We start from the raw sequence: 13544 nt of genomic DNA on the forward strand, positions 1-13544 counted from the left end.
AAAAAAAAAAATAAATAAATAAATACAAAAATAAATAAAAATAAAATAAAATTTACCAAAATAAATAAATAGATAAAATGTACCATCATATTGAAGTGTTCATTACAGACTCAATTAGAATTAGATTATCCATTGTGATATTTACATAGGTATAAAAAATACTTGAGTGCATGCAGATACATATGCAGGTATTTTTAAATATTGCAAATGATGACTTAAAAATACATACCTGGCAAAACACAGGTTTATGGATACTGGAAAAAAACTGCAACAGCTCCTCTGAATCCCTGTAGTCACTAGGGAGTTTATCTATACAAAGGCACTTAGAATGAATGAGCTCTGCGGCCAAGAGATTAACATCCATCCACTGTGCAAAGACAGCTGATGCTCCCAACTGTTTACCCAATAGCTCCAATCTAGCCTTTGCAGCAAAGTCCTTTTTCATGTATTCCACAAATCCATAGCCTTTGGAATGGCCAGTAACTTCACTGTAGACCAGAAAACATCTCTCGACATTTCCATAAGCACGAACAAGTTCTTCAAACTCTTCTAACGTAAAAGAAGTGGGCAAGTTGGTAATACATAGCAAAGCATCTGTTGGCTGGAGCTGGACTATTAAGTCTTTTCCTCGAAATGAATATTGATGAAACATCTGAATTGCATTCTGGGCTTGTTCTCCATTCAATAATGTAACAAAAGCTGGAAGAAGATAAAATGAACGAGAGTTTTCTGAGCCAGTGTTTACAAGCTTTTCTGACCATGACCCACAGTAAGGAAATACATTTTATACCTGTGCCTCAGTACATACATACATATATATATTTCCGAAACAAAAGTATCAGGAGATAACACTTCTATCATGTGCAATGCACTCTGATATTTTCTATTCTATTTCATTATTTTTAAATGCTGACACCCTCACTTAAATAATTTCATGACCAGTAACTCAAACAGTATACAAATTATATTAGGAGCTCCACTCTAAGATACCACAATATTCTGGGGGTGGGGTGGGGTGGGGTCGGGTGGGTAATCTTTTCAAACTACATACAGACTTGATATTTTTCCTCAGTTAACACGTGATGCAAAATTTTATGAACTTTTATTTCTTCTCAGAGAGTTCTAAAGGACCCTATTTGATAACAAGAACCTAAAAAACAAAGGCAGAGCAAAAAGACACCAAAATGCCCAGAGGAAGACAATTCTCCAATTCATGTATATGTTTCCTTAAAATAAAATTAATTACATTGAAACAACAAACACACACACACACAGTTTGGTATGCTTTTTGGATGAATAATATGGTATGAAAAGATCACAGGATTATTAAGATATTGACAAGTAGCTTAACTTTGAATCTTTGGTAAAACAAACCCCCCCAAAATGAAAAAATCTGTCCTGTCTACCTAATGAAGCTGTTCCAGCATTAAGCAACAAATACACATGACAATTTGTAAAATCTAAAACATGATACAATTATAAAGTTCTAAATCAATGAAATATCACACAGACATGCGTATCTGGTAAGATTTTTGAGCAATATTATATGAAAAATTTAAAACCCCAAATAAAAGAAACAACACAGGACAAACCACAAACACACCGCTCTCTCAACCTTCCTACCTCTCCCTCTTCTCTCCCGCTCTGGAACACACAGTGGAGTTGCTCCATATGAGCAACTAGCTTACCCAAATTCAATGATAACAACGTGGCAAATATGTACAAAGCAAGAGAGAAAGAAGAATTTAAACAGTGTGGACAGTCCTGCCTGTCATTTCACTCAATCTGCTCTTCCCTCAGCTGGTCTTAGTGCCCACGCAGCTCTCAGACTGAGCATCTCACCACACTTTAACATTTAAAGAAACACATTTTTCATTTAACATGATCTCCACATACAAGGAAACTACTTACAAAGGAATAGCTAACTCTTCCAACACTAAGGGGGAAAAATGGCTTTGCTCCACTTATTGAGAGAATATCTCTTGGTTTCCAATAAACCCTTTTAAAGAACTTGAGTTACTTTGATTTTATGCCTTTCTTCCCTTATGCTGACACAGAATACCATTTAATGATATTTTGCTAAAACCAGCAAACAAGCCAACAACGATTTGTAAATACTGGTTATGTTTCCTATACCAGCTCATAAGCTCATCAGCTCATGTTTGATTTGAATTCTCTGGGTATTTGAAACTGTTAACCATTCCCTTCCTTAACTTCCTTGATAAAGTCCTTCCTGATTTTCTTCATACCTGTCCAAGCTCTCCTTCTTCCATTTCCTTTGCTAGATTTTTCTCCACTCACACCACTCACAACTGTAAGGTGGTAATCCTTTCTTTTTTATCGGGGTATAGCTGTTTTACAATGTTGTGTTAGTTTCTACTGTACAGCGAAGTGGAGTTCCCTGTGCTATACAGCAGGTTCTTATTAGTTATCTATTTTATACATATTAGTGTATATATGTCAGTCCCAATCTCCCAATTCATCCCACTTTACCCCTCCCACTTTCCCCCCTTGGTGTCCATCCGTTTGTTCTCTACATCTGTGTCTGTTTCTGCCCTGCAAACCGGTTCATCTGTACCATTTTTCTAGATTCCACATATATGCGTTAATATACGATACTTGTTTTTCTCTTTCTGACTTACTTCACTCTGCATGACAGTCTCTAGGTCCATCCACGTCTCTACACATGACCCACTTTCGTTTCTTTTTATGGCTGAGTAATATTCCATTGTATACACGTATGTAAGGTGGTAATCCTTAAGGTTGCTTCTTGGCAGAGTCACACACAGTGACAGCCATATGACTGTACCCAGTAGCCCTGAGCCATCCTCTCTTCTCTGTGCCCTCTTCCCCTGGGCACTCATGTCCATGCCCATTTATTCAGTCTCATGTACCAGGTACTGTGTTGGGCACTGGAAAGGAGTTGGTGAACAAAACAAATAAGATCCCTTTCAACAAGGACCTCACAATCCAATAGAGGATGATAGAGATTTGACAGAGAGTTTACAGGTGTAATGTTATCAAAGAGGAAGTATGAGGGCTATGGAAGCAATTAAACAGAGCAAAATGGCTAGGCTGGGGGCTCCCAGAAAGCCTCCTATACCCTGTTAACTCTTAAATCTACGTTTCTAGTCCTCAGTTCCACATATATCCACGTACTTATTCACACATGACCAAACATAAATCACAATCTTCATCCTCTCCCTGCCATTCCCCTAAAATCCCAACATTGTTCAGCTTCCTTTATTCTCTATTTCAGTTGCTAGCATCACAACTCACAAATCAGAAACCTGGGAGTTACCCTAGACCCTATCTCCTTTAACTCCCACATAAAAGGAATCCTCAAATTCTACCCTCCAAATAGGTCTTGAATTCATCCTCTTTTCTTCATTCTTCTAGCTTTTCTTCTTTTTCCACAATGACAATAAAGCGATCTCTCAAAAACAAAAGTTTAATTGTGCCTGTTTACTGCCTAAAATGCAATCATTTGGTATCACCAATGAAGCCAAGCCTCAGCGCAGTTATCATGTCCTACCAGGCCACTTTTTTTTTTACCATGATCAAGTTTGGTTTATTTCAGGAATGCAAAATTAGTTTTATTTTAAAATAGCAATCAAGGGTATATGGGGACACGTGCACACACACAGCCAATTCACCCTGTCACACAGCAGAAACCAACACAACACTGCAAAGCAACCACAGTCCAACAACGATGTAAAAATAAATAAATGAATAAATAAAATAGCAATCAATATAAGTCACCACATTACCAGCACAGAAAAGAAAAATCACAGAGTATCTTAGTAGATGCAAGAAAAGATATGTGATAAAATTCAAAGTCCATGCAGGATAAAAATTCTTGGCAATCAGTGGAAAAGAAGGAAACATCCTTTATCTGTTAAAGAATGTCTATAAGGAACCTACATCAAAATTAACGGTGAAAGCCAAAACCATTTACTCTGAGATAGGGAATAAGATAAGGGCTCTTGTCTCACTAGTTTTATTAACATGGAATGAAGGTCTTTGCCAGTGCAGTAGGACAAATCCAAGAAGTAAAAGACACAAGGGTTAAGAGGAGAGAAATAAAGCCTGTGTGAATGATACATTTGAGTGTGTAAAAAATTCAAAAGAACCCAACAAAGAATTAGAATATGTAAGTTTACCCAGGTTGCCTACCAGGCCCTTTTGATCTGACACCAGCCTCAGTAACTGCCACACTTCCCTTCCCCACCACATTTCTTTATCCTCTAACGACACTGAGTTGTTTGTAGCTCCCTAGACCGCAACTTGTTTCAAGCATCTATATGTTACACATGTAATTCCCCTGCCTACGCGATCTCTCCCAATATCTTCAGCCACTCAAACCTTTTAGTTGGCTTTCAAAGCCAGCCCAGAGGTTAATGCATCAGGATCTCCAGGAAGCATTCCCTGATGTTCTCTTCCAGTTAGAGTTAACCCTTGTTTTATTATACCTCTGTATTTTGAACATTGAATGGATTATTGCACACATCACACTTTATTATAATCTATTTGTTTAGATGCCTGCTATCCTATCAACTGTGAGCTCCCTAAATTCCTAATGAATATATCTCCATCAGCTACCACAGTGCCCGGCACACAGTAGAGGATCTGTAAGTGTCAACTGAATGGATGAATGTATACTGCATAGATTAACTAGTACGTTTTAAAACTGACAACTTCTTATTTTCCTTCCCTCAGGTATCTGCATTGGCACAACCCAAATAAGACATTTGATGGTAGAATTTAGATAACATAATGAAGCAAATTTAAAAGTCCAGGCAGTAGGAAAAAGAGGTCATTGATTCTCTTCTATAGCTTCTTCCACTTCTTTGCAAGGCCATAAATTCTCTAAAAAAAAAATGTCCAATTTTCTCACATTGACTCTGTGGAAGTGAAAGATGTCACTCTACAGAGAAAAGGCTATAAGGGATTTGGAGATTAGTTCTGTTTCCATTTTCCTACCAAAATTTTAATATTCGACGATTGGTCCCAATCCTTTCACAAGTCACAATTTTATTTATCCTTTTGCCATTGCTTGCTCCATTAGTTAATTTATTATTGGGACAAATTTGATGGCAAGCATGCAAAAACTTTTTTCCTTAATGTATCCTATTTTAATACAATTATTTCTTCTTATTTATAACAGAGAGCTCTGGTTTTAAGGTCACAGTTTATAACTGTAGCCATCCTTTATTAATCTATTAATTATTATCTGTTTCTTCAAATACCACCATAGCTCCTGAAATCCAAGGCAATGTCATTTAATACAATTACTGAGTTTCTTCGTTGTATTATTCTAGTGGGTGATTTTGGCTTTGTAGTATACATCTTTACCTTAACAGTTACCATGAAGTGATACTGGTCTTTTTGTGTATAATCTAAAAACTTTACAACAGTGTACTTCCATTCCTCCCCTCCCAACCTTTGTATTGTTGCCATGCACTTTATTCCTACATGTGTTATAACCTCTACAATATAGTGTTATTATTTTCACTTTAAACAATTATCTTTTAGAGATCTGAATATTAATAAAACAGTCTTTACACACGTAAAGACAACATCTGGTATTCTTCACTTTTTTGTGTAGATCCAGATTCCCATCCAGCATCATTTTCTCCATGCTTTATTAAAGGACTTCTTTAAATACTTCTTATAATGCAGGTCTGATGGTGATGAATTCTTTCAGCTTTTATATGACTGAAAAACATCTTCACGCTCATTTTTAAAGGATATTTTTTGGTGGGTAAATAATTCTGTGGGATTTTTTGACGTATAAATGACATAACATTATATTAGTTTCAGGCGTACAATGAATCCAATATTTGTATATACTGTGAAATAATCACTGCCATAATTCTAGTTAACATCCATCACCATACATAGTTACAAAAATTTGTGGGGCTGGGGGGGTGGATAAGAACTTTTAAGATCTACTTTCTTCACAACTTTCAAATATGCACTATAGTATTATTAATTATAGCAACCATGCTGGGAACTTCCCTGGTGGTCCAGTGGATAAGACTCTGTGCTCTCAATGCAGGGGGACCGGGTTTGATCCCTGGTCAGGGAACTAGATCCTGCATGCATGCCGCAACTAAGAGCCTGCATGCCGGAACTAAGAGCCCACATGCCGCAACTAAAGATCCCACATGCAGCAATGAAGATCCTGTGTGCCGCAACTAAGACCCGGTACGGTCAAATCAAACAGAGAAACAAACTATAGTAACCATGCTATACATTACATCCCCATGACTTATTTTATACGGAAATTTATACCTTATGACTCCCTTCACCCATTTCGCCAACCCCTATCCCTAGCCTCTGGCAACCACCAATTGTTCTCTGTATCTATGAGCTCATGTTTTTTGTTTTTTGGTTTTTTTAGATTTCACCTATAACTGAGGTCCTACTACAGTATTTGTCTTTCTCTGACTTATTTCACTTAGCATAATGCTCTCAAGGCCCATTCATCTTGTCACAAATGGCAAGATTTCATTCTTTTTTAAGGCTAAATAATATTCCATTGTCTATATACACCACATCTTCCTTATCCATTCATCCATCAGCAATCACTTAGGTTGTTTCCATGTCTTGACTATGGTAAATAATACTGCAATGAGCATGGGGGTGCATATATCTTTTTGAGTTACTGTTTTCGTTTTCTTCAGGTGAATAGCCCAAAGTGGAATTGCTGGACAAATGGTAGTTCCATTTTTAATTTTCTGAGGGATCTCCATACTGTTTTCCAGTGGTTGCACCAATTTCCATTCCCACTAACAATGCACAAGAGTTTCCTTTTCTCCACATCCTCTCCAGCACTAAGTTCTTGTTGTCTTGATAATAGCTATTCTAACAGGTGTGAGGTGATATATAATTGTGGTTTTGATTTGCATTTCCCTGATGATTAGTGATACTGAACACCTCTCCATGTGTCTGTTGGCCATCTATACACCTAATTTGGAAAAATGTCTATTCAGATCCTCTGCCAGGTTTTGTTGTGTTTTTTTTTCCGGTACACGGGCTTCTCACTGTTGTGGCCTCTCCCGTTGCGGAGCACAGGCTCCGGACGCACAGGCTCAGCGGCCATGGCTCACGGGCCCAGCCGCTCCGCGGCATGTGGGATCTTCCTGGACCGGGGCACGAATCCGTGTCCCCTGCATCAGCAGGTGGACTCTCAACCACTGCGCCACCAGGGAAGCCCCTCTGCCAGGTTTTTAATCAGACTGTTTGTTCCTTTGCAATCGAGTTGTATGAGTTCTTTATATATTATGGATATTAGCCCCTTATGAAATATATGATTTGCAAATATTTTCTCCCATTAAGTAGGCTGCCTTTTTATTTTAATGGTTTTCCTTGCTGTGCAGAAGCTTTTTAGTTTGATGTAGTCCCACCTGTATATTTTTACTTTTGTCGCCTTTGCTTTAGTGTCAAATCCAAAAAATCATCACCAAGACTGATAGGAAGAAGCTTACTGCCTATGTTTTCTTCTAGGAGTTTTATGTTTTCAGGTCTTATATTCAAGTCTTTAATCCATTCTGGGTTTATTTTTGTATACGGTGTAAGATAGTGGTCCAATTTCATTCCTTTGCCTGTGGCTGTCCATTTTTCCCAACACCGTTATTGAAGAGACTATCCTTTTCCCATTGTATATTCTTGGCTCCTTTGTCCTAAATTAATTGACCATATATGTGGGGGTTTATTTCGGGGCTCTCTATTCTTTTCCATTGATCTATGTGTCTGTTTTCATGCCAATACCATACTGATTACGATAGCTTTATATTACAGTGTGAAATCAGGAAGTGTGATGCACCCAGTTTTGTTCTTCTTTCTCAAGACTGCTTGGGTTATTCAGGGTATTTTGTGGTTTCATACAAATTTAAGGATTATTCTACTTCTGTGAAAAATGCCAATGGAATGTTTGATGGGATTGCACTGAATCTGTAGATTGCTTTCAGTAGTGTGGACATTTTAACAATATTAATTCTTCCAACCCATGACAATGGAATACCTTCCGTTTGTCTTCAATTCCTTTCATTAATGTCTTAATAATTTTATGGTGATCTTTTTTTCTTTCAGCAAGGAAAGAAAAGGTGTTGCCCCATGGCCTTCTCATTTGCATTGTTTCCAATAAACATGCATCATCATTATCTTTTTCCATCTAAATAATATGCCCTTTTTGGGGGGCACTGTTTTAAAGATTTTTCTCTTTATTACTAATTGCAAACAATTTGATTACAAACGTACCTTATTGTAGTTTTTTTCGTGTTTTTGTGCTTGAGGTTGGTTAAACTTTGGGGATCTCTGGGTTTAGAGTTTTCATCAAATTTGGAAAAAATTCAGCCATTAATTCTTTAAATATTTTTACTGTACTACTTGCTCTCTCTTACAGAGACTCCATTACTCCACCATTAGGACTCTTGAAGTTGGCCCAAAGTTGACTGATACTCTGTTCATGTGTTATAGTCTTTTTTTCCTCTGCTTCATTTTTGTTGTTTCTGTGTATTCACATTCACTAATCTGTTCCTCTACAATGTCCACTCTGCTAGTTAATCCCATCCACCCATCCCATTTTTCATCCTGGACATTGTAGTTTTCACCTCTAAGAGTGTGAGTTAAGTATATTTTAATATCTTCCATCCTCTATTTAATATGTTCAATTTTTACTATAAATTCTTGTACATATGAAACACAGTTATAAAAACTGTTTTAATGTCCATTTTCATTAATTCATCTGCTTCAATTCTAGGTCAGTTTTGATTGATTGGTTTTTCTCCTCATTATGGGTTGTATTTTCCTGCTTCTTTGCCATATCTGGTAATTTTTAATTGGATACCAGACATTGTAAATTTTTACCTTGCTGGGTACTGGAATTTTTTGTATTCATATAAATATCCTTGAGTTTTGTTCTAGGTTGTGGTTATCAGGAACGGGCTTGATCCTCTCTGGTCTTGTTTTAAAATTTTTAGCATCGTTAATCTAGAGTCAGTTTTCTCCACTCTTGAGACAAAACACTTCTGAATACTCCTTCTAATCAACCACCAATTATGCTGTCTATCATCCTCACTGGTAGGAACAGCACCATTCCCAGCTGTAAAGCCTTCATCAATATTTATAACATTGAAGTTGTACATAACCTACAAACCCAGTAATTCACTTGTGGAGAAACAGTTGCAATGTATATTAGAAGACAAGTAAAAGCATATTCATTGCAGCATTATTTAAAATGCTGGAAAAGTTAAAGCTTCCTAAATGCCTATCAGTAATGAACAGATTTATCGATGGTAATAAATTGACAGGACAGAATGATATGTAGTAGTTTAAATCAATGAATTAGAGCTATAAGTATCAACGTGGAAAGATCCAAAAAACAAAATAGAGGTTAAGAAAAAAAAAGCAAGTTGCTAAATGAAAAAATACAGTAGAATGCCATTTACATTTAGCTTTCAAAAACACCACATACAACACTGTTAATTTTACATATAGTAAAATTTCAGGCATTAGATGGGATGCCTTGGCAAGAAACAGCTCCACAATTTCAATGGCTTAACAAAAGGGGTTTTTTTTTCTTGTTGCTTTTCATGCTGCATATCCCATGCTGAAAGGAAGGAAGGAAGGAAGGAAGGAGGCTTTGCTCATTATAGTCACTCTGGGACTATGTTTAAAGAGGTTCTATAACCTTCCTTAATCACTTTAGCAAGTGGAGGGGTGAGCAGCGAATCACATGCTAGCTCTGAAATCTTCCACCTGGAGGTGGATACATGCCATTTCCACTGCACTTCATTAATCGAAAAGCAAATCACATGTCCATTGGTAACTTCAAAGGGGAACAAGGGAGCACTATCTTACCTCATGACCAGAAGAAAAAGAAAAAGAATTTGTGAACAGCTCTAATGATTACCACAATTAATCATTAGAGGGAGGGAGGAAATGGAATCAGAGAGGGGTAGGAACTTAATTTCATCTTTAACTATAATGTCTTTTTTACAATTTTTTTATAAGTCAGAAAAAATAAATGCAGAATTCCTGACCATACTATCAGAGGTATTCATTCAGTAGTACTACATTAGGGCTCTAGCATGTATATAATATTTTTAAAGACAAGAAATACTTTAAAAAAAACTTTTTAAATTGAAGTATAATTGACAAATAACATTAGTTTCAAGTGTACAACATAATGATTTTTTTTTTATTGGCCAAGCCACATGACATGTGGGATCTTAGTTCCCCGAACAGGGACTGAACCCACACCCCCTGCAGTGGAAGCATGGAGTCTTAACCACTGGACTGTCGGGGAAGTCTCTCATAATGATTTGATATTTTTATATATTGTGATATAGTCACCACAGTAATTCTAGTTAACATCTGTCACCATACATAGTTAAAACTTTTTTTCTTGGGATGAGAACTTTCAAGATCTACTCTCTCAGCAACTTTCAAATATGCAACACAGTATTATTAACTGTGACAAAGAGTCACCATCCTTATATATTACATCCCCAGTACGTCTTTATTTTATAACTGGAAGTTTGTACTTTTTGACTTCCTTCACCCATTTCATCCACCCCTTACAAAAAACATTTTAAAAGCATAAAATACTTCAATAAAACATTTGCTAATTTGGGAGTCAGTATATATATAATGGTTATATCATCCTCCATACATTTTCTTATTTTTTTATCATCTCAAAGAGATGTTTTTAAACATCTACATATCGTATGTACACAAAGAAAGTAATCTAGTTTAGGCTTTTAATCTCACAGATATAAAACTAATGTGCAGAAAAATTAAACGATTTTCCCAATTTGTATAACTAAAGGTCAAACCACATAATTTACTAAGTCCAGTAATATATTATTAAAACTGAAGGATACTTAACATATAAAAATCGCTCATTAAAATGTTACAACATATAACATTAGAACATTCATTATAAAAATTCATAAAGCTGTAGTAATATTATTTATTTATATTTTTAAAAACCAATGCAAATTCATTATTTTGCCTAATTATTGAGGTATAGTTGATTTACAATATTATATTAGTTTCAGGTGTACATCATAGTGATTCAAATGTTTATAGATTATAAACAGGTCTATCCATGTGTTGCAAAAGGCAAAATTTCTTTCTTTTTTTATGGCTGAGTGGTATTCCATTGTACATAGTACCACTTCTTTTTTATCCATTCATCTCTTGATGGACACTTAGGTTGCTTCTATATCTTGGCTATTGTAAATAGCTGCTATGAACATTGGGGTGTGCATGTATCTTTTTGAATTAGTGTTTTCACTTTCTTTAGATATTTACTCGGGAGTTGAGTTGCTGATCATACAGTAATTCTATTTTTAGTTTTATGAGGAACCTCCGTACTATTTTCCATAGTTGCTGCACCAATTTACATTCTCATCAATAGTGCCCAAGAGTCCCTTTCTCCACATTCTTGACAACATTTGTTATTTGTACTCTTTTTTTATAATAGTCATACTGACAAGTGTGAGGTAATACCTCATTGTGGGTTTGATTTGTAGTTCTCTGATGATTAGTGATGTTGAGCATCTTTTCATGGGGCCTGATGGCCACCTGTATGTTTCCCTTGTAAAAATGTCTATTCAGGTCTTCTGCCCATTTTAGTTGGGTTGTTCAGTTTTTTGACATTGAGCTGTACGAGCTGTTCATATATTTTGAATATTAATCACTTATCAGTCATATCCTTTGCAAATGTTTTCTGCCATTCAGTAGGCTGTCTTTTCATTTTGTCAGTGGTTTCCTCCTCTATGCAAAAGCTTTTAAGTTTAATTAGGTCCCATTTGTTTATTTTTGCTTTTGTTTCCTTTGCTTTAGGAGGGATATCCCAAAAAAATATTGCTACAGTTTATGTCAAAGAGTGTTCTGCCTATGTTATCTTCTAGGATTTTATGGTTTGCTGTCTTACATTTAGGTCTTTAATCCATTTTGAGTTTAGTTTTGTGTATGGTATGAGAAAATGTTCCAATTTCATTCTTTCACAAGAGCTGTCCATTTTTCTCAGCATGTTTTGAACAGACTGTCTTTCCCCCACTGCATACTCTTGCCTCCTTTGTATTGGATTAATTGACCATAAATGTCTGGGCTTACTTCTGGGCTTTCTATTCTGTTCCACTGATCTATGTGTCTGTTTTTGTGCCAGTACCATACTGTTTTGATTACTATAGCTTTGTAGTATAGTCTGAAGTCAGGGAGCATGATACCTCCAGATCTGTTCTTCTTTCTCAAGATTGCTTTGGCTATTTGGGGTCTTTTGAGTTTTCATACAAATTTTAGAATTATTTGTTCTACTTCGGTGACTAATCCTATTGGTACTTTGATATGATGGCATTAGATATGTAGATTGCCTTGGGTAGTATGGTCATTTTAGCAATATTACTTCTTCCAATTCATGAACACTGTATTATCTTTCCATCTGTGTCATCTTCAATTTCTTTCATCAGTATCTTAGAGTTTTCCAAGTACAGAGTAAATCTCCTTAGATTTATTCCTAGGTTTGTTTTTTGTTTTTGTTTTTTTGATGTTATGGTAAATGGACCATTTTCTTAATTTCTGATAGTTCATTGTTAGTGTATAGAAATGCAACATATTTCAGCATATTAATGTTGTATTTTGCAACTGTACTGAATTCATTGATGAATTTTTGGTGGCATCTTTAGAATTTTCTATGTGTACTGTGTGTCACCTGCAAACAATGACAGTTTTACTTCTCTCTTTCCAATTTGGATTTCTTTTATTTCTTTTTATTGTATGACTGCTGTGGCTAAGACATTCAGTGCTATGTTGGATAAAAGTGGCGAGAGTGGGCATCTTTGTCTTGGTCCTGTTCTTAGAGGAAATGCTTTCAGCTTTTCACCATCGGGTATGATGTTAGCTATGGGCTTATCATATGGCCTTTACTATTTTTAGGTTTGTTCCCTCTGTCCCTACTTTGTTGAGAGTTTTAATCATAAATCGATGTTGAATTTTGTCTAAAGCTTTTTCTGCATATATTGAGATGGTCATGATTTTTATTCTTCAATTTGTTAATATGGTTTATCATATTGATTGATTTGCAGATATTGAACTATCCTTGCATCCCTGGGATAAGCCCTGCTTGACCATGGTGTATGATCCTTTCAATGTATTGTTGATTTCAGTTTGCTGATATTTTGTTGAGGATTTTTGCATCTATGTTCATCAGTGATATTGTCCTGTACTTTTCTTTTTTTGTGGTGTGTTTGGTTTTGTTATCAGGGTGATGCTGGCCTTGTAGAATGAGTTCAAAAGTATTCCTTTCTGTGCAATTTTTTAGAATAGTTTCAGAAGGATAGGTGTTAACTCTTCTCTACATGTTTAGTAGAATTCACCTGTGAACACATCTGGTGCTGGACTTTTGTTTGCTGGGAGTTTTTTGTTACTGACTCAATTTCAACGCTCTGGTAATTGGTCTGTTCATATTTTCTATTTATTCCTTGTTCAGACTTGGGAGACTTGTGTATTTCTAGGAATTTGTCCATTTC

The 13544-nt window shown here is 35.9% G+C and overlaps 1 protein-coding gene across 3 annotated transcripts in view; it reads right to left on the reverse strand.

Annotated features, from left to right (window-relative positions):
* RAVER2 (ribonucleoprotein, PTB binding 2) overlaps positions 1-13544 on the reverse strand; it is a 104071-nt gene that overhangs the window by 67205 nt on the left and 23322 nt on the right. For all 3 annotated transcript variants that reach the window (XM_024764752.1, XM_024764751.1, XM_024764750.1), the window contains exon 3: positions 230-699. In XM_024764752.1, the coding sequence (XP_024620520.1) occupies positions 230-699 (470 nt within the window). The remainder of the gene's footprint in view (positions 1-229; positions 700-13544) is intronic.

The sequence above is a fragment of the Neophocaena asiaeorientalis genome, unplaced genomic scaffold, assembly GCF_003031525.2.
Source record: "Neophocaena asiaeorientalis asiaeorientalis breed wild unplaced genomic scaffold, Neophocaena_asiaeorientalis_V1.1 scaffold135, whole genome shotgun sequence".
Taxonomy (NCBI): Eukaryota; Metazoa; Chordata; class Mammalia; order Artiodactyla; family Phocoenidae; genus Neophocaena; species Neophocaena asiaeorientalis.